General features: G+C 37.8%; 1 protein-coding gene across 1 annotated transcript in view; it reads left to right on the top strand.

Annotated features, from left to right (window-relative positions):
* The first annotated feature begins 4,600 nt into the window (after positions 1–4,600).
* LOC107089415 (dachshund homolog 2-like) overlaps positions 4,601–27,986 on the top strand; it is a 123,244-nt gene continuing 99,858 nt past the window's right edge. Inside the window, exon 1 of the mRNA XM_015382174.1 lies at positions 4,601–5,387. Within this exon, the coding sequence (XP_015237660.1) occupies positions 4,777–5,387 (611 nt within the window). The 5' untranslated portion in view covers positions 4,601–4,776. The remainder of the gene's footprint in view (positions 5,388–27,986) is intronic.

Below are 27,986 nucleotides of genomic sequence, written 5' to 3' on the forward strand. Positions count from 1 at the left end.
AATGCTGCACCCCATCCTTCTTATTTACCCTGACCCCCACCACCTGAGAGCAGCTGCTACATGTTAAAGACAGGCTTGGTGGTCGGACCCAACAGAGGGTTCTGGGAATTTATTTTAAAAATGATCCCTCCAAAACAAAACCAAGTGTATTTTAGAGATAGGTTGTGGTTAATGGAGGTATAAACCAGGAGGGAAACTGCAACAGCAGCACATTGAGGCTCTCTGCGCTATTCATGCAAAAGAAAGGTCATGTTAACTTCAGGCTAAAGTCGAGGGCTTTGCTCTGACATTAGTTTATTCATTTTGCATGCTACGGTAGAAAATGCAGTGATTTATGAATGGACAGCAAAGTCTGCACTACAAATACAATCAAGAAATTAGTAAATATTTCTCAAATTGAGTGTATTTAACGTTAATTTCAGTAGGTAAATAAGATGATTTGCCAATGGAATGAGTATATTTACTCCTAAAGTAAGATAATTAGATATTATGCACTTAAAATAAGAAAATTAAATAGTTTTTTTCTTATTTTAAATATAAATTGTCTTGTTTTATTGGCAAAGTGTCTCACTTACCTGCTCAATTCAAGAAAAAAAAATCCCTTATTTTAAGCAAAAATTACTTAATTAGATTTCAATTTTTTGCATTTTGCATTAGCATTTTTTGTTTATGTTTGATCAGCACCTTATGATACGTTAACCAGGTCAGGATATGCTTGAAAGTTTATGTACCCCTCCTTTAAAGACTAAAAGAAGAGTAAAAGAGTAAATTACAGTAAAATAAATTGAAAACGACAAAAATAATAATAGTAAACAAGCCTGATGGAGCTCCTGAAATGTTGTTTTCAGTATAGTTCAGAAAATGTTCAATCAGACGTTTGCACCTGTTGACTGATATGTTAGTTCAACGTACTTTCATTTGTCAGGGATTTCTTGTGTTTTAGAATTATTTTTTTTGAACAACAGTTTAATCAGTTTAGTGTTATTTGAATTACTAGTATGAATTCATTTCACTTCAGTCATTTCCTTTACTGGGAGGCTATGTAAACTTTCAAGCACAACTGTGCTTCATTATTTCACAGTCTGGAAGCTTTAGGGTAAAATCCATAAGAATAAAGGTAGCATGTTGCGCAAAAGCTGTCATGGTAACGGATGGAGGCAGAAGAGCAGCACATTGTCGTCTCCTTCTAGGTAGCTGTCCTGTGATATGCTGTGTGGATCTATTCATGTTGGTTGTCATCGTTGATCTTTGCAATGATCAAAGCAGGTATCTTTAACACACATCTGTGTCATCTGGCTGCTTTTTCAAGCTTAGAGAAACCAAAGGAAAAAAAATAGGCATAGAAAACTACATGCAACAAATTATTAATATCTAAAAGTTATCTATTTAAAAAAAAATAATATAAGAAAAAATATCAGAACTTAAAATAAAATACATCTTTCAGATTACTCCCACTAAGGTCCAAATGCTCTGCTGCTAGCTCCCTGATAGTTTAACACTTGATAATCCCATGAAATCAGTCAATAAAATCTTTCTAATTGTTTCCTTTCTCCTTGTCTTTCCAGGATGGAATGCTTTAAAACGAGGAAATGTATAATTCCTCAACTTGTCTTCCTCTAAGATTCCAACTTACTTGATTTAAAAGCATCTTCCTTCTGTCCTACAGATGTTCTTGATCCGCCTTCCTGTTCCTCATCCAGCCTCCTCTTCCTCTCTGACAAAATCTGCTCTTCTTCTTCTGTTTCTTATTCCACGCCGAGAAGTCCAACTTCAAGTTCATACTGGTCATTATATCCCCACTGAGAGATATTCACCTCCACTAAGAGCTCATCTCTCTCTGTCTTTCTCTGAGTCCAGCTTCAGTTTGATCATTATTAGTCCTGAGAGACGAATGATTACCCTCTGACTCTCCTTTTCCCCCGTTTCATTTTTTTGTTTTACTCTTTCTCTCTCTGAGCGGAGAGCTGCTCTTCACCTGTTTTCCTTTTTCCTTGCAGATCCAGTGAGCAGGTAATTTCTCTCTTTATGGACAACACTGTCTGCATTTTTTTTTAAATCTAGCTTATTAGAAATGTCATGTTTTCAAGTTGCAGTGTTTGTTTTTTTTTTTTACATAAATCCTCAAGTTGGATTTTACTGTTAATTTCCTCTTCCCCAGTCAGGCACAAGATTAAATTCACATCCAGCTTCCCTGAAATCTGAGTGAGGACATATTTACATATTTCCCACAGTTCACCATCTCTACTGAGTGAAAATACTCAAACGAGATGTTATAGTTATTGTTAACATTATATAATCTGTTTGGCTAGAAATCCTAAAAATCAACAAATGGAAAAGTAATCTTATCTGAGATTAGATATTTTTATAGACTTAATGAAAATAATTATTGTTTTGGTGTTTTCATTTTAGACAACTTCCTGTTTAACTCTTTTTAACTTTTCCTTTTAGTCTCATAATCTGTCCGTCTGTGTTTCTTTTTCTCTACTCGGTCAGGGTTTCTCAGAGTAATGAGATTACATGGGATTATTAAACCCAGTCTGCCTGTAATCCACACCCCTCAATTCCATTTCCCTGTTTAAACACACACCACTAATTCCCTTTGATGTCCCAATCTCTGGTTTTATTATTCTGTAGACTTCTCTCTGCTAATCCTCATCTTCCTCTTTATCTTCTATGCTATAACCATCTCAGGCTGTTTAAGGTTTCCTCGTTTTTATCCAAAATTCTCTGCCCTGTTCAACTTTATTCTCTCTGGTTATAAACTCAAACTTTTCTTTTTATCCTTTATTTTAACTTACATCAGTAAAACCATTTTTTAACAAATACAGTCAGAGAGGAGCCCTGCCTTACATGCCAGGGTGAATCTTAACACAATTATGGAACGACAACTATCTAAAAAATGTAATCCCTGATTTTTTTCACACTAAATCTGTTTAAATAAATTTTCCCTCCATAATATTCATAAAAAACAATTTACGTATAGTAGAAATTATTTTCAAAAGCTTGCTTTTGTTTCAGTCATCTCTTTTAGAGTTTGACCTGAATTCAGAAAGCAACTAAAAACATATGATGAAACATGCTTAAAACTGGTTGGAAGAACCTTTCAATGTAAACAACAAAAATATACGACATTGAATGTTTGCAGCTATACTGACTGAGCTGGTTTATATGTTTTAAGTTTACATCTAAGAGCCAAAAGTGATGAGTTGACATCATCCAGAAACATGGAAGCCCAAATACTGCATTTATGAACAAGAAAACCTGATTAAAAAAAAATCTAATCTTTAAAATCCACATTTATTCCACACCTCTACTTGAAACAGATAGCAATAAATTTGCTCCACAGTAAGGGTGACTCAAAATAAATAACTGCTAACGAAGATGCCTGCTGATAAACTGTTATATTCTAGAATTTTAAAAGGAACTTGAATGAATTCTCTCTGCAGGACCTGCATCTTTCCACACTGCTAAAGCTAACAGTCGCTGCTTTAATGATCAATACATCACAGCGTTTGATTGGCCAGAGGAATGACCAACCTTTATTTTTTCCTTTTTTTTTTATTAGTCTGATGTAATATTCTGAACTTAATATATGCATTTTAATTAGTGTTAAGAAAATGATAGATCACATCCGACATAGTTGCTAGAAAGTAGTTTAAGGATTTTATTTACAAAAATATCAAATTCAGGAATTTCTCCAGTTTTATTGTTTTCCAGCACATTTTTTTTGTCCCTCTTTTGCTTTCACTTTGCCCATCCAGCCATCCTCTTTCATAACACCCTTTATCCCATTTTTCTTCATTCTATTAATTTCTTACCTTTTTTAATTTGGTCTTTGAGTTCTTCCTTCTATCCATCCTGTGATCACTTCCTTTTCACTCATTTCTAATACTTCTTATTCTTCACTTTCTTCTTACATTTTAAAAACCTTCAGTTCTCCCTGTATTAATTCCCTTTTTTTTTTCTTTTTTGCTCCAGAAATCTAATAGAGGTTGATCTGAATTCCTGAAATGCACAGAAAGTTTTTGTTAATGAAATATGTAATCTGAAATGTTCCTAAATAGTCCTAAATTGAGTAATTTAGGGTGTCGTTTAGTCTGTCTGTCTCTTTTCTCTTTATTCATGTTTCTTTTCCTCACTTTCTCCTCATTTTGAGACTCCTTCCCCTGTTTTTATTTTCTTTAAGGGGTCATTACTGTTATTTAAAGGTGTGTCCATCCCGCCACCAGAGCTCGCACGCGAGCAGCAATTGACCCAAGACACAAGCTTCCATGCGCGCGCTCACAAACACGTGCTGTTTGAGATTTGGGACCAAAATGATGCGGAAGAAAAACACAAACTTCCCTTTTTGGAGAGAGTGGATCGGCCCGTGAGAAAGTTTATGAAAGAGAGAGATGAGAGCGATAAAAAAAGAGAAAAAAAGCGCACACACACACACCGGCGAGATGCGCTCCTCGGTCGCTCCTCCTCAGCTCTGCCCTGATTGGTCCATGCACCTGTCCGTCAATTAAAGAGAAGGCAGGGCTAGGCTGAGGCTGACCTGGAGTCTGATCCAGGCTGCTTTACGCACAGACCGGACAGTCCACGCACGGATTTCCACAGTGAGACTTTACACCGGATGGGAAGAGGGGAGAGTTTAGCAGAAGAAGAGGAAAATTAGAAAAAAAAAGCATAAAAGAAGAAGGAAAAGTGACAGGAAAACTAAAAAAAGAAAAGGAAGAGGAACAAGTGGTTTCCAACTGGAAATTATCCACTAAACCCACTCCCACCTCCTCCATGTCGCTCCCCGGTTCTCCTCCGCTCCTCTCTCCGGGTTCGGGAGCACAAACTCCCGTCGGGCTCTACCGCTCAGCCCCAGAGGGTCTGCACACCTCCTCGGCCGTCTCCACCAGCACCTCCAGCCCGGCGCACATCAACTCCCACTCCCACTCTCTGTCCCCGTCCCCGCGGCTCACCAGCAGCATGCTCAGCGCCTTCCTGCCCGGACCAGGCGGCGCCCTGGGCTCCCTCAGCGGGCTCGGTTCGCTGAGCGCAGCCGGTCTGACCCCCGGCTCCCCGAGTTTGGTGCAGACCTCCTCCGGACCGGCTCTGTGCAGCGAGTGCAAACTGGTGGAGGTGCACGGCGTGAAGGTGGCCAGCTTCAACGTGGACGGCCAGGAGCTGATCTGCCTGCCGCAGGTGTTCGACCTCTTCCTGAAGCACCTGGTGGGCGGGCTGCATACGGTCTACACCAAGCTGAAGAGGCTGGACATCACGCCGGTGGTCTGCACCGTGGAGCAGGTGCGCGTCCTGCGGGGGCTCGGCGCCATCCAGCCCGGGGTGAACCGCTGTAAGCTCATCTCTAGAAAGGACTTCGAGACGCTGTACCAGGACTGCACCAGCGCCAGGTCAGTCTGCAGAACCTCCTCTGAGTTATTTCCAAACAGTTTCAAAGATCCAAGCCTCTTTCCTTCAGGTTTCAGGACACTTTCAGCCGCGTGTTTTAGAAAAGTCCAACTTTTAGGGACGCAGCTTCAGTTCCAGGACGGAATAAAGCAGTTATGCTTCTAATAAACTCAACTTAGAAATTAAGTTTAACATTTATGCCTCTTTTTTTTTTTTTTTTTTTTTGCAATGACAGTCGCTCCGCACATGTTTATCCACAGCGATCAGATCTGCCTTCAAGCACACAGGGTTCCTACTGCGCCTGGATAAGTATGCAATCGGATGGGATCACTTTCCAACCGACTGAGTGTGGAAAAGTTTGGCTTTCTCAGTTTTTCTCCAATATCTCAAAGATTAATTTTTTTTTTACATCAGCCTACTTATTATTATTATTTATGGAAATCAAATTCAGGGGATTTCCTTTAGGTTTAACTTTGCAAATAGAGAAATAAACAATAGAAAAGCAGAACCTTTAGGGCGCATGATCCCTCCCTTTTTTGCTTCATTTCTTTATTTATGCTTTTAAAAGCAATAAAACAAACAGTAATTTGGGCTGTTGTTTACTTTGAAATGAAGCTGTGAAATAAGACCTAATTGGAAGCCAAGCTGTTAATTTGACTATAATAATAAAAATGTAAACTCTGGAACTAGGAGCCCTGATTAAACATTTAATGTGGTATTCAGAACTTCTTAATATTCATTATAGTCCTTCAGGTATCTGTCATCAAGTCCAGAGAAATCTAACTTTTTTTTCCTTATCTTTAAACATATTAACCTCTTTATAAACATGTTTTCTGAGATCAGATCAAGGTTCTGGATGTTTTTTTTGATGCATAAACAGAGGTTGCCTTGAAATCAATAATTTTATCTGTTGGATTAAAATCTTCAACCTTTATTAAGGACCTTAGATTAAATAAAAACAGAATTGTTTTAATCTGAGGAGGTGCACCTCCTCAGATTAAAAGGATTCTGGTTTTATTTATTATTTAGATGACAGGAGTTTTGGTTTTGAAAAAGAAAAAAACTGATGTGTACCTCGTTAATTGTCTGTTTTCATTTTGCAGACTGTTGTGTGTGATGTGAAAAGAACACATCACCAGCATCCAGTTGGTTTCTTTTAGTACAATTAAGATCATGCTAAAAAAAAACAACTCAAAACCCAAACAAACTGCGCTTTAAACACAATCTATTACTTTATCTCTCACTGCCTGAGTGTGTTTGTGTAACATAACGTGTCAGAAACAGTTTGCATGTTTAAACATGAATAAATGCTTGTTGTTTTCCTAGAAGTGCAGCATTATAGTGTGTGTCGGACGGCGTGTAAACACACATTACAGCCTCTGTGGATAATCACTGTGTTTTTGCCGACTTGTCTCCTGACCTGCTTGTTTTCACTACTTTTTATCAAATTTCTCATATTTTGTGTTAATTTGCTAAACTTTGTTCAATTCCAAGTGTCTGAAAAACAGCAACTTTAGACCAAGATCTTCTTCCAGCTCCTTAATATGCATTTAATTAGTCGATTATATCAGAGGAAAGAAGAACATGTTTACTGTAATAACTCCTTAAAGTGTTTAATTTGTTACATTTTCCTCATTTAGATGTTTTATGTGTCGGCTGTGAAAACCAGAACTAATTAGTGAACTGTGTTTCTGGCAGCAGGATGCACAGGACTGGCTTTTGGAGTGTGCAGAGGACTGTTTGTGTGCTTGTGTTAGCAGAGCTGATAACAGGCGTTATTTTTACATGGGTACGGGATATTTTGGTCAGTCGGTCTGCTTTGCAAAGGAAACATTTAAAGCATTGTGCGGGTGGAGTTCTGAGAGGAATATTTTGGCTCTCTCTTCTGATTTTTAATGTAATTGGTGTTATTTTCTTTTTTTTTTCATGCATATTTATGTTAATAGATATTGGCTTAAATTTGACATAAGTTGGAATCAAGTTTTCAAAGCAAATGATATTAAATGTCAGATCAGAGTAGTTGATGTGCAGCTCATGAATTGCTGCAGGTCAGCATTTCTTCTCTAAGCAGTCTGAACAAGGAGTGGGTGGTTAGTCCTGCTCCCTGAGGGGCAGATTTCTGCAAGTTTTAGATGTTTCTCTGCTTGAATGCACATGATTTAAATAAACGGGTCATCAGCAGCCTCGTGGTGCTCCTTGGTGACATGGTGAGGAGCTACTTTGACCACTCGGATCAGGTGTGTTGCAGGAAGGAAACTTGCAGGAAACGTCATTGTGATCCAGATTGGTGGACATACTTCTGGCTTTCAATAGATTTTGATAGGGAATAGAGGAGTAAGCAATTACATTTAAGTAAAGAAAAAACTAACAGACTTTATATTTTATATTGTTTCCTTCCTTCTTCCCTTTATACTTCATTGTTTCCTTCCTTCTTCCCTTCATCCTTCGTTGTTTCCTTCCTTCTTCCCTTTATACTTCATTGTTTCCTTCCTTCTTCCCTTCATCCTTCGTTGTTTCCTTCTTCTTCCCTTTATACTTCGTTGTTTCCTTCCTTCTTCCCTTCATCCTTCGTTGTTTCCTTCCTTCTTCCCTTTATACTTTGTTGTTTCCTTCCTTCTTCCCTTCATCCTTCATTGTTTCCTTCCTTCTTCCCTTTATACTTCGTTGTTTCCTTCCTTCTTCCCTTGATCCTTTGTTGTTTCCTTCCTTCTTCCCTTCATCCTTCATTGTTGCCTTCCTTCTTCCCTTCATACTTCGTTGTTTCTTCCTTCATCCTTCGTTGTTTCTTTCCTTCTTTCCTTCATCCTTTATTGTTTCCTTCCTTCCTTCCTTCCGTCATTACATTTTTGTAAAAAAAAAAAATCTGACAGAAATTCAGAAAATCTGCTAATTTGAGTCTAGAAAATTGAACAATTTTGATATTTCTATTTCTTTTTTTTTCAACCTAAAAGCTGTTTTGGAAACCTGTTCTAATTAGTGCAAATCTGGAGATGTCGTACATTTTAAAGCCACTTCCTGGAGCCTTCCTGTTTTTCCTGCAGCAGAGGATGTCCGTGGATCATCGTCCCGCTGCAGAGTGAACTGAAGACACTTTGGCCTCCTCCCTGATCATAATTGAACCCCTCACCTGTAAAACACTCACACATTATTGTATTCCCGGTAACTCCTTGAAACCTCCTGGAATCTCTCCTCTGGCCCCTTGTTTTAGTCGCAGCTTTCAGTCCCAGATGAGTTATTTTTGCTGTGGATGATGGATGGACGGCCTGCACTGGCAGCCGTTCAGGATCGGATAATAATTAACAGAGTTATGTTGCTGTGGAGCTGCTGGATCCTCGGTGTGCCCTGAGCTTCTAGCAGACAAACACACACACTGTCCCACACCTTATAAAGGCTGAATGTTCTTATTCTTTGACTTATGACTTACAGAATCCCAGGTGCATCTCTGCCTTTATTCCCGTCTTCCTCTCAAGTCATTTTCCCCTGTCCTTCACTCACACACTCTCTCTCAGCGGTACATGTCAGAGGTAATAACAGATCATGTGAATGCACATGGAATAACACGGCTGGAGCGCCATTGTTGCTGAACGCGCAGCGAACACACACTCCTCTCCCTCCAATCATATTGACATTCTTCTAATGCCTCTCCCCCCTCCTCCGTCTCGCCCTCTTTAATGCTCTGGGAAAAGAAAGGGAAAAATTAAATAATAACACACACAAACGGAGAGAAAGAAAACTCCCGCTGTTCTCCGACATACTTCATCTTCTCTGTAATCCACGCCAGTGTTTGTGTTTCTGTGTGCGTAAACACGATTACCTCCTAAATCCACTTGTGCCGCCGACGCCGGTTTAGTTGACTTGTGTTTTGTTTCCTTTTAATTTGAAGTGGTTTTGATGCGGGATTATTAAGGATCCACTGCGTCACCGAGGTGGGAAAACAGAAGAACTGAGAAATTTGTGCGGTAAAAACAACATTCCCACACGTCTTGTTTGGAGTCAAAACACGAGGAGAGCAATTCAAAGCAGATGATGTCACCTTAGTGACTTTATTAAGTCCTCTGGCTCTTTTGATGCACTTTCCAACATTTCATGTGTCCGTATGTGTCTAAGCATTTGAGAAACCCCATATGTTGGAAAATTTGTCAACAACTTTGACTGATTTCTCTTAACCAAAATCCCTCCGGATCTAAATTGAATAATGGTTTTAAAAACTTTGACCTGAGGGTGAAAGTCTTGCTACTTTAAACTGTTTCCCTCCTGCTGCACATTTGATTTAATGGCTGGGCTGACTTCTCCGAATGTTATCAAGCTCTACAAAGTCCAAATAATGACAAGTTTATTTTATTCAGGTCTCTTGACTAGAGATGCATCTAAAAGCAGCAGGACTCTGACCAAACAATGACCTCTGAGTTAGATTAATTAAGATTTATAGAAGTTAAAGCTTTTAACCAAATGAAATAAGTGAGCCTCTGGTACAGTAATGTTCATATTCTCTTCCAGTGGCTCTAAATGATCAATATCTTTATTTTCTGCAGGGTAACCGAGATGATGCAAAATTAACAATATAGCTGCTTAAAGTGTGCTGCAGAAATGATGATCTGAGCAGCAGCAAACAGTCATATCAGTAATTCTGATATTCAGAAAAGTGTCAATATCAGGATAAAGTACTATCTTGGCATCATCGATGTTAAAGAGTGTTGTTGGAATATTTTTACTAGTTTTAATTTTAGCTTTCTGGATTATTTTCACATTAACATAATCAGAATTCTTTCAAATATAATGAAATTGTGTTATATTTGCGTTTTTACTTTGCATTAGTTAATTCATTAGTAGTGAACTTTCCTTCTGCCTCACCAGATGGCCACTCACACTAAGCCTAGTTCTGCTGGAGTTTTCCTCTCCACTGTCGCTTCAAGCATGCTTAGTGTGAGGGATCGCCTTCAATTCAATGAGTCGATGCAATCAACTGGTTTTCCTTAGATTGAAAACTTTGAATCAATTTCACTGTATGATCTGGTTAAATTATTTCAGTAAAGTGCTTTTAGACCATTTATGTTGTAAATTGTTGCTATATAAACAAACTGAATGGAAATGAATAGCTTGTACACTTATTTAATATTATTTGTGATTCTGTTGAGAGAGCAGGCTATAGGAGGGGAGTTTTTCATGCTGATAAAAACTTAATTTTTTTGTCATTTTCCTCTCTGTGGTATCAATAATGGCATCAAGAATTAAATATTTTACTTAGTATTAATAGTTTTTTAGGTAACTACCTGTGGCATCTAATTGGCATTAAGGTGGTTCTCTTTTAAGATGGTTATGATAGTAGTTGTTTCAAATTTATGTTGTATTTTTCCAACATTTAGTGCAGGTGAAAGAGAACACTGAGCTGCAAAATATGCATCATTTGATTCATTTTTGTTCTTATAGTCTTTAAGAATGACGAACTGAATAAATGTGATGCGGACGGTGGATGTTGACACTTGGTGACTTGCTCTGATTTTGTGATGGCCTCCTGTCGAGGTGCAAACACAGAACCATGTCAAACTGAAAGGCCTTTAAGGTACTGCTGGCTCCTATCAAAATCAGCATTCACAGTTTGTGTCCATCAGCAGGATCACGATGGATGCTTTCTAAATGATTTTATATTTTAATGAGGCTTTACTGATTAGATACAGAGTTCTTTTTTTAATCTGTAGAATTGGGGAAAACTATTAAACAAGGAAAAAAAATGGATGGGAATGCATGTATTGATCCACACTGTTTCAGTTTGCTCTGTCTAAAAGATTCAACTCATAATATCTAAAAATAAATCCCTAACAGATCAGAGTTATTTGTTGAGCTTCATTTTAAAACTGAGGTTCTATCAAAGTTATTAGAAGTCAAACTCTAAAGAATTTAATGCACTAGGCTAATAACCTCATGTTAGAAGACCTTAAAAGATTAATGTACAGACTAGTAACATAAAGTATCAACTAGTTTATGCATTTTCCAATTATGCAGTTAGGAAAAGTTTAATCTCTTCTCCCAAATGCTGCCAAATGCCGCTGAGTCTAATGTTAGGATTATTTGCTTATTTTTAATCACACATGGAGCCGCAGGGAGATTTATTTATGTCAGGATTAGGACTAAAACAATTATGATTTATTGATTATTGAAATAATCATCAACTAATTTTGTAATCGATTAATCGTTAAATGAAGTATAGAGACTCTAAAATATGCCTTTAGCTGACTGAGCGACCCGCTTAGAGCAGTAATTATATAAAAATTGTAAAAAAAAAAACTTTTTGCATATAAGATAAAAAAAAAACACTTTCATCTGTCAACATTCTCTATCTAGAACTATAGAAAAGCTATAGTTTCACCTGGTTTACTTTCATAAAAAAAAAAAGCTTTTTAAGGGACCTTTGGCTATTTGATTATTAATCGATCAGTCGAAAAAATTATGGACAGAAATTGATTTTTGATTTGCAAAATAATCGTTAGTTGCAGCCCTATTCAGCATAAAATCCTAAAGCTTGCTAATTCTTTGTTTGATTCGAGAGCTAAAGCAATTAATCGGATTAAACATGATTAATTGATTATTGAAATGATTGTCAACTAATTTAGTAATTAAGTCGTTGTTAACTGGAGTATAGAGACTCTAAAACGTGCCTTTAGCTGAGAGAACAACCCACTTAGAGCAGTAATTATACCAAATGATAAAAAATATGTAAAGATTTTGCATTTAAGATTCAAAAAACGTTTTCTTCTCTTAATATGCGCTATCCAGAACTCCTCAAGTGGAAAAGTTCTAGTTTCACGTGGTTTAATTTAGTAAAAAGTCTTATTAAAGTCATCTTTTGCTATCCAATTGTTAATTGATTAATAGGGAAAAGAATCAGCAGATTAATCGATTAGCAAAATGATCATTAGTTGCAGATCTATTTGATTCTAAATAAAACTAAGGCTCAGAGGGAACATGATGGCTGGAAGCTGCAGATTAGGGGTGGGCAGGGCGGGAGACTCCCATCGCAATAACATGGCAACCCTGGCCAGAATGCAACTAAGAGGATACCACCTGACATTTACACAGATGTTTAAAGAAATTCAGACCCTTTTCTCTTTTTTGGGACAAACGTTTCAATTTAAAGTATATAATATGTATGCAGGTGTAATTTTGATTGTTTTTCTTGATGCTTTGGGTTTTTTTGTACTCTGAAGTTTGTGCAGAAGGATAAAAGATGCCAGAATCCTGGAAGTCTGATTGTAAACAGTCTAAAGTTGAAGTGAGATTTTATTTTTGGTGGATGTTAATTTTAATTGAAGGAAGGGCTGGTTTTGATCTGAGCGGGAGCGACGGAGTGTTTTCTGCTTTCTTGTCACCTCTTTGGTTTTCTGTGTGTGTTTGGGTGTGTGTGAGAGGAAGAATCGATAGTGAGTGACAGGAGGGAGGGCTGCTGATGTCGGAGTGTTATTCTGGGCTCTCCTTATCACGACAGGCTGTTAGAGTCCCCCCCCACACACACATACATAGTCGTCACACACACACACACCCACACCGATGATGGAGGTTGTGTTGTCTGTAACTCAGGGGGGAGAGAAGTCGTTTTGGTTTGTTGAAGCGTTGCGCCGTCGCACACACACAGGCAGAGGAAGTTCAGTTTTCACTCAGCAGGAACTCCCTTCATCGTTCTGCTCTTCTTCATTCTTTTGCATGGAGCATTAAGTTTTTTTTTTTTTTAATGGAACACAGTGGTTTGTGAAAACACTCATGCTGAAATGTGGTCAGTTGTTTTGCTTGCTCTTTGAGGTGTATGTGTGTGTGAGAGAGACAATCTAGTAAGCACAAACAGAGCTATCAGTTGTCACTCTGACTCTGGTTACATTTGTGCACATTGGCGCTGACCCGCGTGAGCCTGGTGTGTCTTGCTGGGGTTTGTGTGCATCTGTGTCTGGTTTCAGCTCCGCTTTGTGCTGTTGGTTAATTGATAAAGGTTAAAGCGCTGGATGGCGGGGAGCTGAGGTCATCCTGCTGCAGTGTTACCGTGAGTGCTAACCGCCAGCAGCTGACCAATCAGCACATCACTTTGGGCCTTTACTGAACATGAGGTTAGCCGGTTTTTACAGTAGTCAAAGTTGGATTGCTAAAATAGAAGCCTTTTGGCTAATTCAGGTGCATTTGCAGGAATGCTTATTAATGTACACTGTCCCTGGCAAATAAATAAATCTAAATCTAAAAGCTCTCGTCATATAATAAAATACTTTTTATTTTTAATTTTGCAAATAGGCCCTGGTTGGTATTTGGTTTAGATGCTTCTTAATATTCTGAATTTTTACAAAGGTTACACATTTCACCTTTATAGAAGAAACTGTGGTTGATTGAAAGACTTATTTTAAAAGCAACAATCACTGTTACTGTAGCTATTAAAATTATCTGTATAATGAAAACTGTTTTATCAACCAAATCTTAGAACAAAAAGATGCAACAGCACAGATAATTGGCCTGCAAAAGGAAAAAAAGCTAAAGAGATAAAACAATGAAACGTCTTTCTAGGAATGGCCAGCCTAGTTACCTAAAGAGTAGATTAATCCTGAAGATTATGAAGGAATAAGCAATTGGAGTGTTTGTAAAAATGATATATGTTGGATGGTTTCTAAGCAGGAATTGCTGCTGATGAATTTTCCAAAAGCATCTTCCTGATCATCAAGTCTTTTGGGAAAATATATAGCCGACAACAAGATTTACGTGGAAAACAGCATTTAAAAAAAAGAAAATCATACCAACCCTCAGTGTGATGATCTACGCTGCTTCAAAGTCTCTGCCAGTTGCCATAACTGATAGAACCATAATTTTGGCTCTATATAACAATTTGATAGAGAAATGTGAGTCTATCAGTTTGTGACCTTGAAGCAACACTGCATAACTTTTGACCCAAGTATTGGCTAAATTTGAGATATATTGAATAATTTTTCAGGTCAATATAGAGCACATATAGACGCTTTGTGCAGAGTGCTCTTTTAAAAACCCCGCCTATGTAACTTGAAAGAGTTTGATGCGTCACTGAATGAGTCATGTGACCCACAGTGCTGCTTTATAGCACTTCAAGCGCCCCTTAAACTCAAGAGCCAAATAAGTTAAACGTTAGGCAACAAAACAGATATGACACTTATCTAAACAGATAGTTTTGGTTTTCTGATCTAGAGGGGTAAATGTGTTTTTTTTTTCTTTATAAAAACCTCTATAACTTCTTAATCCAAATCGTAAAAAGTCCCAACTAGTCTGCTATCAGATTCCAAAACGCAGAGGGAGACGGTTTAATTTAGTGACTTTTTCGCCAGATGCTTTCAGGGGCGCCAAACCTTGAAGTTACAGGTCTGGTGCTGTAAGAATGTTTAAAAGCACACAGACAAGTCTACCTTTTAAAGCCACAAGCACATGCTTTCAGTGGCCTAGTCAAAGTCCAGATGTAAATCTGATCCAGATGTTTTGTTGTGACCTTAAATGGGTAATTCTTGCTTGACTGACATAAAATTATTCTGCAAAGAACAACCCGTTATTGGAATGAAATACATGAAATGAATCCAAGAAACAATTCATTACCCAGCTTTTGCAAGTTTTTAACTTTTGATTTTCATATTTCTGGTGAGTGAAAAGAATTACGAGCACCACCTTTTTTATTTATTAATTAATTTTTTTATGACGAGCATCACCTACAGGTACCAGAAAGAAAAAATGGTTTTACATTTAGAAGCATAAAGTTTTTTATTATTTTAACTGGGAACCCTGGTCCTGAAAATATAACTACTCATCTATTATTTTCATAAATATCTGAACGTTTCTAAGACTAGAAAACACTCCAGACTTATCTGATTTTTAAAAACTATGTTACACTTTTATGCCAGAATCTTTTGAGAGAAAACAATATTAATGCTTTCTTGTAGAACAGGAACGTAAACTTTTATCATTATGTTTTTAATTTCAATTTTTCAGACCCTTGCTGATTTAAAATTAAAATTGTTTTCTCATTGTTATTTGACTTGCCCTTAGAGCTGGACATTCTTAAAGAAAACTCTATAATTTAAACATGTACTTCTGTTAAATTATGGACTTTATTCTTCTTTAGCAAAGATGGTCATTAGAACCTGGCGATCTTTACTCCAGATTCGCTCCTGCCTGCATGTCTTACTTCACTCCAGGTGTTCTTTTTAAAGCTTAAAGGGACATTTCCAGCCCATTATTGGAATCTGTGTCTTTAAAACATTCACAGCTCATCCTGGTTTATCACAAACACGTCTGGTGCAAAGTGAGCAGCACATTTTTCACATCTTGTGTTCAGTTGAATGTTTTTCACAGTTTTCCATCCAGCAACCTGGTGGCTGAGTGTGTGCTTGCGTGTCTCAGGGGCCAAAAAAGTGGTTTCATGCTTCACTTACCATCCTACCAACCAGCCTGGGCGAGAGGCACAGGAAAGATGCTCTCTCTCTCCTCTTGTCTCTGTCTTCTGTATGAAAACAGAGGAGAGTGAAGGATCACAGAGGGAGAGGTGAAGATCAAAGCAAGAAATATGACCCTCTGTCACCATGGAAAAGAACCGATCCTCTTCGCCTGTGTGTGTGTGTGTGAGTGTGTGTGTGTGTGAGGGCTGAACAAAACATTGAGAGGGGAGAGGCAGGTCAGTGTGTGTATGTGTGTTGGAAATAGATAATGTTTCACAAAGGCTGTTTCAGTCTCCAAGTTTTCAGCAACTGAGACTCTTTGTTTGTGTGAAAAAACCGAACTTATACAAATATTTTCAGCTCCATTTTGCTTTTTTTTCATTCTGTTTTCTTTCATTCTTTTTTTTGAGCCAACTTCTAAATTATTTAAACAGTCAACATCTGTTCAGCTGCAGGGTAGAGTCTGAGCTTTATGGTAACATTAACTGATTATTATAAGTAGCTTAATTTATCAGGCACACAAACAAAGTTATGCTATTTTGTGATAGTTGGTATTTGTGAACACATCTTTTTTCCGTAATCCGATGATCACTTAACTTTTTTTTTTTTTGTCTTAAATCAGTTGTCTTCAAGGTTCTTGGGCCTTTTGTTGTTTCAAACTCTTCTGGTTCTGATTGGTTAGGTTCTGATACACTTTAGTCTCTTTGATGTGATATGAAGCTATTAAATCTGAATTGTTATTTATGAGATACATCTAAAATATAAAATCATGTGCAAAAAAAAAAAAAAAAGAATTGTTGAGAAGGTGTTTGAAGTGCCTTTTTTAAACCTTGCAGACTGAGATAACCGAATAAATGGAGAGATAATAGAATGCAACTTGTGGACCGTGTCAGACACAACCGAACCGTGCTAAATTGAGTACTAGTTCAAAAGAATGTCTCAGCACAGTTTTGAAATTTTGTCGGAGGAAGCTATCCAGGCAATGTTAGAGGGAAAGAAGCACAACCACAAAGTCTTCCAAAAAAACCAGACTTAGCACTGATTAGACTCTTGTTCATCTCATTAACTTCCCGTAAACTGACTCTGTTGGGTAAGGGATGCTTTCTTCACCTGACTTTCCGCAAACAACGAAATATCAGTAATATAAACAAACGTAAGTTCCTGAAAGTTATGGGCGCTGCCATTTTTGTTTGCGTAATTCCTGCCTTGAGAGCTGTAGTATTGTGGACGGCCGGTAGGAGGCATGGAACCGTTTAAGGGTGATGTGTAAATGGCCGTAAGAACCAAGCGCGGCACGGTTAACTGATCCAAGCTCGGTCCGAAATCTGCAGGGATCGGTTTCAGAGGGCTTGTGTAGATGGGGCATTAGGTAATGTATAAGGGAAGTTCTCTTTGAATGTTCTAGATTTAACAAGTCAACGGCAAATTATTCATTTACAAGAAGAAAACTCCCCAATGTCCAGATTTATAACCAGAAAATATCCAAGCTGAGCTAAAGATGACTATAAAAATGATAGTGAATTATAGTGATTGGGGAACTGAAATTAAAAAGTAATAATCATCAGCGTAAAGGCAAACTATGCTTGGACATTTCCAATTTCCTCAACCTACATGAGGCAGCAATTTAGATAAAACACTATCTTAACTTAGTTTTAGACCTAAAGTAAACCTACCCTTTACCAAGAGAAATTGTTTGGTATACACACTTATCAAAAAGCATATTATTTCTCTTCTGGATCTTTCAAAGTAACACAGTTTAAAAAACAAGCCAATCATTTTTGCTTTGGTTTTTGCAAAGCTCCATTTTCTGTGGTAAAATACTCCAGTTCGGTGTGAACAGCTGTTAAAAATGACTTTTTCTTCCTCCCCAGATGTGTCTGGTTTATAGAGGAAACAGTCCAAGCAACAGAGAGATGAAGGGTTGGAGTAGGTGAAAGATGAAGGAGGATAGGTTGTTGTCTGCAACAAGATTATTAGATTCCTGTGAGCACACACTTCAACACACAAACACACACAGTCTCTTAGGTGCACTTAGCAGATTGGTTTAGAAATTGCATTAGGGAGTGTCGCAACAGCTTTTCCTCTCGTTCACCTGGTAATCTCTCTATTCCACCTCCTCCCTTCGTCATATCTCAACTCCTCCTCTCACCTCCTGTTCTCTTGTTTCTCCTCGCCGGGTTTAATCCTATTTCGTATCCCTTTCTTCCACCATTCACTTCTTTTTATCTCTTCCTCCTCTCCGTTCTGTTTTTTATTCAATCTTCTTGTCATTTACTCCTCCCTCCCTCCACCTGGTCTTATCTCTATTTATTGTGACAGCTTGTCAGAGGTGTGTGTGTGTGTGCTCGTTTTAAGAGAAAAAGAAAAAAAGCAGGCGGCAGATTTACAGTTTGTAGCGAGCGGCATCCGCGAGCCGCGATATCAAAGAGAGAGGCAGAGAGGAGGAGGAGAAGGAGGAGGTCAAAGGCGAAGGAGGAGATGAAAGGGGAGCGGAGAAGAGGAGTTGAGAGGGGGTAAAGAGAGGGCAGCGAGGGGATGACGGGTGAAGTGTGTGTGCCTCTCCCCAACAGACAACATGTTATTAATAAAAACAGGAAGAAAATGTAATTATCATCCACTCTGAGAGAGTGTCTGTTTGTCAGTGTGTTATTACAAACATAATTATAGCAGAAATCAATTAAAAACATGACAAGCACGCACATCCACATGTGTGTCGCCCACCAAGAACTTCACCAAATGCTGTTATTAGTTAAAACTTTGTAATTTGTAATTAGCAGGGTAGGAACATGACAGGGGCCTACAAGTGGGCTTTCTTGTAGCAGGTTTAGCCGAACATTACTCCGGTTTTCAGTTTTTGAAGAAGGCGCAGGCTTTTTCTGTGTGTGTATGCGAGTACTCATCACCACCCCGCGCGTCAAAAATCCTTCCCAGACAGCTTGTTATTAATGCAAACGTATAATAATCCATTTAAAAACATGTCATCATGATTAGAATAATAACAGTGGTTAAACAGACTGAGACGTTTAAGGAGGAAGGAGTTCTCATCAGTTGGGCTAATGTGTGTGTGTGTGAGCAAACAAACATGTTAGCGCTTCATTCGAGTGCCAACTTTCCAAACTTCTGTTGTTTCTTCTTTTGTTTACATATAATAAGATTCGGGACAAGAAAATGAAGTTATAACAAACACTTACAGCCAAATACAGATCAGGGTTTGACAAGCTAGTCACGAAAATTACAGATGCCTCTCATCATGAGATGAAGTCTTAACGTGAATTTGTAAAATCCAAGTAAGTAGACTCTAAGGTCAAGTTATTATTTTACAAATCAGCAAAGTTTCTCGCTAATGAAATGCTGGCAGTATGTGTGTGTGAAAGCCAGGAAGCTACAGTGCCACCAACCCATACTTTAAATCACATTCTCATACACTGATGCAGTTCCTCATTTCTCTATAAAAGTGCTTTTCCAAAACTAGTTTTAAAAACTTCATCACAGCATGTTTTCCACTACAGTACCAGAGTAGAGTTTAGCCAAAAAAAACGATCCTGTCTGGACTGGAAGCATAACTTTTTCACTAGTCAAGAACTTTCAGTTGGGGCGTTATGGTCAGAGACCACTGAGCAGTTTAACTTGTAATACATTTTCAACATCTTTACTATTTAACTGATAAACTATTACTCTCTTACAGCAACTGGTATCAACTTTATAATGACCTGCTTCTGCTGGAGGTTTTTTCCTGTTACAGGGGAGTTTTTCCTCTCCACTGTCGCTACAAGCATGCTTGGTGTGAGGGATTGCCTTTGAGTCAATGAGTTGAGTCAATCAACTGGTTTTCCTTAGAAAACTTTGAACCAATCTGACTGGATGATCTGGTTGAGTTGTCTCTGTAAAGTCCCTTGAGATGACATGTGTGGCGAAGTGGTGCTATATAAATACACTGAATTGAATTCAGTTAATTTTATCTACACTTTCTCTTAGTATAGAATAATAAAAGACTTAGAAAACTTTTATATTGTAATTTTGTATACACAGAGCGTATACAAAATTAAATTTCGTTTTGTACAGCTTTCATGCACTGCAAAAACGATCTAGAAATAAGTAAACATTTCTTAAATTAAGTGTATTCACCCTTAATTTGAGTAGGTAAATGAGATAGTTAACCAATGGAATGGGTAATTTTACTCTTAAAATAAGATAATTAGTTAATATGCACTTGAAATTAGACAATGCAATTGTGTTTTCTTATTTTAAGTGTAAATTGTCTTGTTCCATTGGCAAAATGTCTCTTTTACCTCCTCAATTCAAGAACAAATGCACTTATTTTAAGCAAAAAATGACTTATCTAGATTTCAATTTTTTTTGCAGTGTGACATTTCCATTTCTTAAAGTGCAGCAGTGATGAAATTAAAACAGTTTGGGAGCAAAAACATGCTGCAAAAATACGAGCAACCTCAAGCCCCTTCTACCGTTAGCAGATTCTTCTAGAAATGCTCCACCTCTGCTGCTCTGGTTGTGCTCTGTGAGACATGTCTCAAAGCTTCATTTAGTAAATATATGCAAATAGTACAAACTCCCCCCACAAAGTTTTATTTCTGATTCATAGTGTAATTACTCTTAAATAATCACTAATGTATGACCAGTACAGAGACGGCTGGATCCCCTTACACTTTGGAAGTGTGTGTCTCTGACATCCCTTTGCTACATGTACCTGTTCACATTGAGTTAATAGTAATAAAGTGTTGTTGCTGTAACAACCCAATAGGTTATATGGTGAGTCTCTGCCTCTAAAGCTGCATCTCGCTAATCTTGATCTGGAATGCCTTTCAAGGGACTTCCATTCTGTATGACGGTAGTGTAGCGGTTTTAAAACTTTACATTTTTAAACACTTGTTGAACCTTTATAACCAGTTGTGTGACATTTTAGTCTATAAGGGCTGTTATTCTGCAACTCTTCAGTTGGTCTCAAGTCCAATTCAACCTACACACAGGTTCTCCCAATGACCCAATGACTTCATCTTTGTGTGTACCCTCTAAAGTTTCTTGGAGGGTTTATATGGATAACTGGCAGCTGTGTCTCTCCAACAGTCAATGTTGGGTTAACATGATGCTAAAGTAATCCTGTTTTTCTGTGTGGGGGCTCTCTGATAGAGTGGTGACCTCTCCAGGTCGTAACCTCCCACTCATTGCCTGAGCGACTTGGTGGAGGTTTCCTCCCACCACCCCAAATGTTGTTCTTAGAGAAAACCTACGGATGTATGGAAGCACCAAATATAAAGAGTTTGTCCTGGTTTGTTTCCATCTATTCATGTGCATTTTTTTTAAAAACGAACCCTTTGTTGTCTTTAGAGTAGATGTGTCTGGACTGTTTGGCTGGTTAAACCTAATTTACGATCTTTATGCATTAAAAAGCAAATCTCTCTCTGGGTCAATTATGAAACACAACAACGCCTTAAAACACTCCTCTTTTAAAGTTCACGTTTAGTTTTAAACAACGTTGCCATGACAAAGTTAGAAATAGTATTTTAAAATGTCATTCTGACTTACTAAACTTTACCCAAACCTGCGCATTAGCATACAAATACCTTGTCCTTTCCTTATATTGACATTTTTTTAACCCAGTAAAGTCCTCTGTTGTTTTGTCAGTCATCAACAGCAGGAAGAGTTCCTCTTGTGAATATGTGAAAATGTTGCTTTTTCCGGCTATGAGCTTGTCATTCAGTAGCAGCATGGTACATCTGCGTGTAAGTGTATTTGCATCTTAACTTGTCCATATATGTGATTGCCTACTGAACGCCTTTTCTGTGCTCCTGTTGGTGTGTGCGCAGGCAGACATGCTGTCGTTTTGATAGCTTGTCATTGAAGCGATACGGCCCACTGTAATTTTCTACTCAAAGGAAACAATGCAACAATACATGCTTCACTGTCAAAAAAAAGCCCTCCACGCTGTGTGTGAGTGTGTGTTTGTTTGGTGGGTGTCCCTGCTTGTTCAATACAACTGGCCTCGGTTTGTGCAACATCCCCGAGTCTTTTATATCTCTTTCTTATTTCTGTTTCTGCTATTTGCATTCGTCTTTTTCTTCCTGCCTTTCCAGCTACTACTTGAATGTTTGACATATTAGTGTCACTTAAATCTCTACACTTTTTCCTTTACAAAGACAAAGCACTATAGATGAGATGCGTTTAAAGTATTTATGTGGTTAAAAAACTCCAAAAATTGGGTTGTTTTTTTGTAAATAATTTTATGTTAAACTATCAAGCATTATTTATTGTACTTATTATTTTCATAATATGGCCCTTTTTTAAGTATGAGTTGTAAAGAATCAAAGTGAAGGGATAATATAAAAATACCCTGCAGGAGCATAATAAAGAGAAATTAAACCACAGGTAAAGCCAATAAAGTCACATACTGCAAACGGACATAAAAGAACATGGAAACCAATAAAAGCACATACTGTAACATGAAAGCACAGTAAAAAACACAGAGTAGTCACTCATAAAGACCCATACTGTTCATTCATTAACTGTGTTTTAATTATGGCTGAAGCTGTTTTTATATAGGAAATGTCTGGTTCTTTTTGTGTTAAGTCTAAATAGTTTCATCTGACCATTTCTTTCTCCTAATTGGCTGCATGTTTTAAGCTTTTCTTATTGTTTTTTTTTAGTTATTTTTTTTAAAAACAATTTGACTTTTTAGTTAACAGTTTAACTCAGAACTTTGTGTCTTAATGAGAGAGAAAATTGTGCAGAATAAACAGATACAAATGCAATTCTGAATAGAAAAATAAGGGAAATAATGTTGGCTTTAAACGATGTGGATACATCCCGAGGTTATCAGAGTTCTTGTATATAAAACTTTGGTTCCTTGGATACAGATTCCTCATATATATATATATATATATATATATATATATATATATATACAGGTTTTCAACATTTTATTTAATACATTCATCCTTAGTAAACACATGTCCAATTACCTTTTTCTTTTTCACTAATTAATAGAGTAAAACTAACCTTAATTAGACTGCAGAATTACAGAAATGTGATGTTTTTTTGGGTTTTATAATAATTATTAATAAACAATTCAATAAAAATGTGTTTTTAAAGACTTTTTGAATTAATATTTGACTACAGACAATAGTAGAGCAGCAATTAAGGCAGCCAGAAAAAAAAAGGTTCTTGTTTGGATCCAGTTTGAGAAATTTTCAAACAGCTGGCCCCCAAGGTGGGAAAAACTGGTAGCTTTACAATTGGATCTGTAGTGGTTTTGATGATTCCTGAAGTGTCCGAAAATAACTGAAAGTCACTTTGAGGAGGGACACATTTGGTTTGCCAGGGTCCAGGTGGTCACAGTGTGCACATTACAAAGCCCCGTCCTCATTTATACTCAAAGTGGGATCCCTATCAAACTACTTCAGGCCTGGTTAACGCTGTCTGCAAGGCCTCCTCTGGGTCTGGGGACCTGGGCTCATCATTCTGACCAACTATTTGGCAACAGAACCCCAATCAGTCCGCTCTGGCTGCCACTACCGATATTGTAGGTCATTTAGCTCCTTGCAATCCAAATTATTTACACCCCCTCTTTCTGCTCTTTGTGTGCCAAGCATGACATTCTATCATTTTTTTTTATTAATAATTTTCAGAAATGGTTTAAAAATGCTGAACCTCCCCCCATGATCTCACTTAATCTTAATCCAGTGTATTAAATCTTCACATTTAACACACCAGCTTCTAGTCAGATAAAAGTGAAAGTTGGAGTTTAGCCCTAAATACCAACTGACACAAGTCAGTGATTCAAGCACCTGAAGTAATAAAAACCCATTAGCTTTAAATATAAACCTCTCAAATCTTAATCAAATTTATGAAATCTACAGCAGTCAAACACCCGCAGATACCGGTTAAGCTCAGAGGGCTCTGCGTTAATCTGAGCTCGCATTAATCATTGATTCGGTGTCTGCCCGTAATTGATATGTAAATAGCATGTTTAACCTCCATTTACATGTGGAGTCTCACACAAACGAGTGTGTGTTTGTGAGAACGATGAGGCGAGTGTGGGAGTGCAAGAGGCATGTTGAAGGAGGGGGGTCGCCTCTAAGTTACAAAAGAAGTTAATTAAAAATGAAAAAAGAGAACGTAGGGAGGGGTGGACGGAAGAAAGGGGTAGACTGAGGGAGGAAAAGAGGGGGAAGAAAATAAAAAGGAGTAAAGCAGGGGAAGGAATAGAGGGAGGGAAGCAGTGTTTTATTGAAAACGGGTGGACAAACAGTGGGTAATTGGCTGGGACTGCAGGGGCTAAAGGAGAGGTTCAAAGAGAAAACGATGGAGAGCAAATTAACAGATAGTGGAGGAGGAAGGGAAAGAGATGACTTGGGAAAACGTGAGGAAAAAGAAAGTGTTGACTCAGACTAGATGGTTGGATAAGAGGTACGCTACATGGTTGAGGGTAAAAGCACACCTGAGAACACCATCATTTTAAAGTTTCCAACATATCATAACCTATGAATGTTTGGTCCTGTAACAACCAGCTTATCCAAAGATTTTCTACCACTTTTGTGACTATCTTCATTTCAAGATGTACTGTAGATATACACTGACTTAACTTCGACACAATAGACCAGGGCTTCCCTCAGCAAGTCATTCAGACCTACCGTCCTGCATCCCTTCATCAACACATCCAAAGTTCCTCTTCAGCTGCTGTCCATTAGAAATGTCTCCACATAGAAATATTTATGTCTTCACAACTGGCCACAAAAGTAAGCGTATTCTTAATAGAAAAAAAAAAAGAAAAAAAAAAAAAGAAGAAAAAGAAAAACGGGTGCAATGAAAAAACCCTGCAAAACCCAAAACCAAAATAAAAAACCCGGGAAGAACCGAAAAAGAAAAATCATTGCTCTAGTTACTCCAGTCATAGAGTCCTGGTAATGAGGACTTAATGGATTCAGGTATGATGAAGAAGAAATCCAAAATGGAGCAGGAGTCCCCCCCTGGTCAATACAGAATGCTGGATGTTTTCTTGGTCGTCACAATCTGTTATTCTTTCTTTAGGTTGCATTGGCTTTTTCTGGACAGAGAAGAGATTATTTACCTTAGCCTCTCATGGAAAGACTGGAGGGATGTTAAAGTGGAACTACTGTGTTGATCTGACTATGCTAAACCTATTTATCACCTTTTAAATTTCCATACAGTATTGCCTTTTTTCACCTTTACCCCCATATAAAAACCAATTAAACATATACATATTATACTTTTTTTAATCTCAAAAGGCCATGCATTTTTCACAGTTTAGTCCTGACTGAGAATCTTGGGAACCTTCAGGGAATTTCCAGCCACTCTTATGGCAATGGAAAATAAAATAAAAATAACTGACTTCATAACAATAATAAAACACCATCTTTTCCATCAGGTACCGCCATCTACTAGTCACTGCTAAGCTGCTGCTCATTCAGTTTAAGGGATGGATAACAGCATGGACAGGTCACCATTTCTGTAATAGTTTATTTACAACCACATTTCATTAATTCAAACCATCACTACTTTAAACCTAAATAACTTATTAAAAGCCTCCAATCAATTGGGAGTTTCATCTTGATTGCCCCCTTTCTTTCCTTTTGGAAACCCTTGAATACTATATTTTCATCAGTGAATGCACCATATACATTCCTTAAAAGTTTGCAGAAACAATAAAACTCTAAAGTGTCGACGATGCCACTAAGTTATGGAACAGTTTTCATTATAAGCGAAGAGTTTAACACAATGAGAGTGAAAGCACGGGTTCAAGGCGCAAATGAAAAAGAAAAAAAAGAAATTCACATGAGGTCTTGAGACATGTCTGAGGTTCATTCAGGCTGAGAGACGACGGAGGTCCTTATTCAAACTAAAGCAATTCAGAATTTCATGTATATTCTACTAGCAAAATGAACTATTATATACCATTGGCTTGTATCATAGGGATGTTGGCTGTAAAGGAAAAATCTTAAACAAGCTCTCTGCTCTATTTCAATATAGCCTTCTACTGTGACAAAAACAGTAGTATAGACATTTTTTTTTCTTTACTCATTTTCCTTTAAAATTTTACACCTAAGATAAAAAGGCTAATAGCTGAGAATAAAGCCTGAACAATGTTTGGAAAAAAGATTCACTGGTTTTGGAAGGGGAGCACCCTGGGAGCACCGCAGAGCAGCATACTGATCCATGCTCAAAACCCACAATCGTCTCATCTTGCGTTAAGTGCATGAAGTCAGAACAATTTACTGGACATCAGATGGCTACAGTTTTATAAGAAGTGATGCCGCTACTGAGTAGAACAGGTTTGCAAAGGATTGCTGGTCGATGTGTATTTAAATGATCTGTCTTTAATCCCAGAACTGCTTGAGCCATGATCGATCTCACTTCTATCGCCCCCTAGTGGGGCTGCAATTTGGACTGGAATTTCCGAGATCTATTTTTTTTTTCCTCTAATAGTGAAGGAAATCTTTTATAAAGACATCAGTTGTCGTAAGGCTGGAGAGTGGTTCATTCAAATATTTTAAAATAAAGTCTAATATAGTGCTTTCTAGCTAGTATAACAATAATACCAGACTCTAAGAAAGTAGAGATGCACCAAAGTAGTTTTTTAACCAATACAATCTACCGATACCTTGGCTTAGCATATTGGCCGATATCCAATTCAGATCCGATTCAACTGTTGAATAAATGAACTATATATCATACCATGTGAGTTAAGGCTTTAGCCTTGACATAAAAATTATTAAAAAAGGTAACACCTTTTACAGAAATAGATGTATTTTATGCTATTTATTAACAAATAAGCAGCAAAAAGAAAGAAAGAACAGTAACATGTAAAGTGTAATGGATGAGATTTCAGACATTCGATCCAGCTAATTGGTCAATATATTAGCCGATATCCGATTCAGGTATCGGATCATTTCTTCTCTATAGGAAAGTGCCAGTATTCATCAATTTCCTCAAATGCTAAACGCCAAAGTAACAGACAGGAACTGGATATAAAGTGAAAAAAAGGAATTAAATGTTTTTATGATCTTTCTTCTTACTGTATGTCTACAAATTATTTAGAGTTAGCTAAATCCACTTTGTATCCAATAGAAAATATATTGTAGAGAGGTGTCAATTTGGAATTTTATTTTAATTGGACTAAAAGTATTGTAGACGGTGCAACATGGGCAATAACTGACATTTATTGCATTTAACTTTGTTCAGGATTGGACCATAATTGTTTTATCAAGTAATTGTGTCATTATCTGGCTTCAGTCATTAACAGTAGCAGCCTGACTGCATATAAAAAATGTGTCTATAGTAGGTGTCTGTTTAGTCTAGTTTGGTTAACTTCTTTTCTCAACCAAACTCCTAAATCAGCGCCAATTTATTCATTGAACACAGATCCTTTGAGACACATTGTTTAGGTGGTGTCCCTGCTCTTCAGGTAAACGAGAAGCTTCGTTTTATTAGCATTTGGTGTGGGGCATGTCCGTGAAGTGTGTTTGTGTGTGTGCTGACTAAGGCTTATCAGATTCTCAAGGGGCAAAAAAGAAGGCAGAAGAAAGAGCGGGGCAAGTGGGGGAAAAAAAAGGAGGATAGAGGTATTCTCTCCCTCACTGCCTGATTGAATGGAAGCTGAAAGGTCATGACCTCTTTCTAAACACTCCACGGTTCTCAGCATTAATCAAATAACACTCACACACACATTGAAGCGCGCGCACTCGCTCTCCTCACACTCCTGCGCTGACCTTCACTCAACGAACATGCATACGTTTAAGAACGAGTCAGGCTTACGCAGGCAGATGCAAATGGTGGGCCGGGTTGCTTATACACACACTGCCAGGTGAATTTAGATAGGATTAAACACACATACTGCACTGTATAAACAGCATCAAGCGCCCCCTGTGTGTGAGCGTGTGTGTGGACGTCTTTATTTGTGTGTGTGTGTGGTCGTAACAGTGACATCTGCACCGTTGGCTAAACAGCTTGCGAATATGCTGATAAAAACAACGCCGGCAGCCAAATTTACAACACCTATAAAACACACATCCAAACACACACACACACACAGCCGTACACTCGGAGGGCGTATTACGGTGAGATTTACGGTGTGTCTGTGTGTGTGTTTGGCTTTATTGCAGTTTACAGGATGGTAAGAGCGTCTATGTAAGCAACAACTACTATCTGTGT

The sequence above is a fragment of the Cyprinodon variegatus genome, unplaced genomic scaffold (genome assembly GCF_000732505.1).
Source record: "Cyprinodon variegatus isolate N-32 unplaced genomic scaffold, C_variegatus-1.0 Scaffold251, whole genome shotgun sequence".
NCBI classification, from domain to species: Eukaryota; Metazoa; Chordata; class Actinopteri; order Cyprinodontiformes; family Cyprinodontidae; genus Cyprinodon; species Cyprinodon variegatus.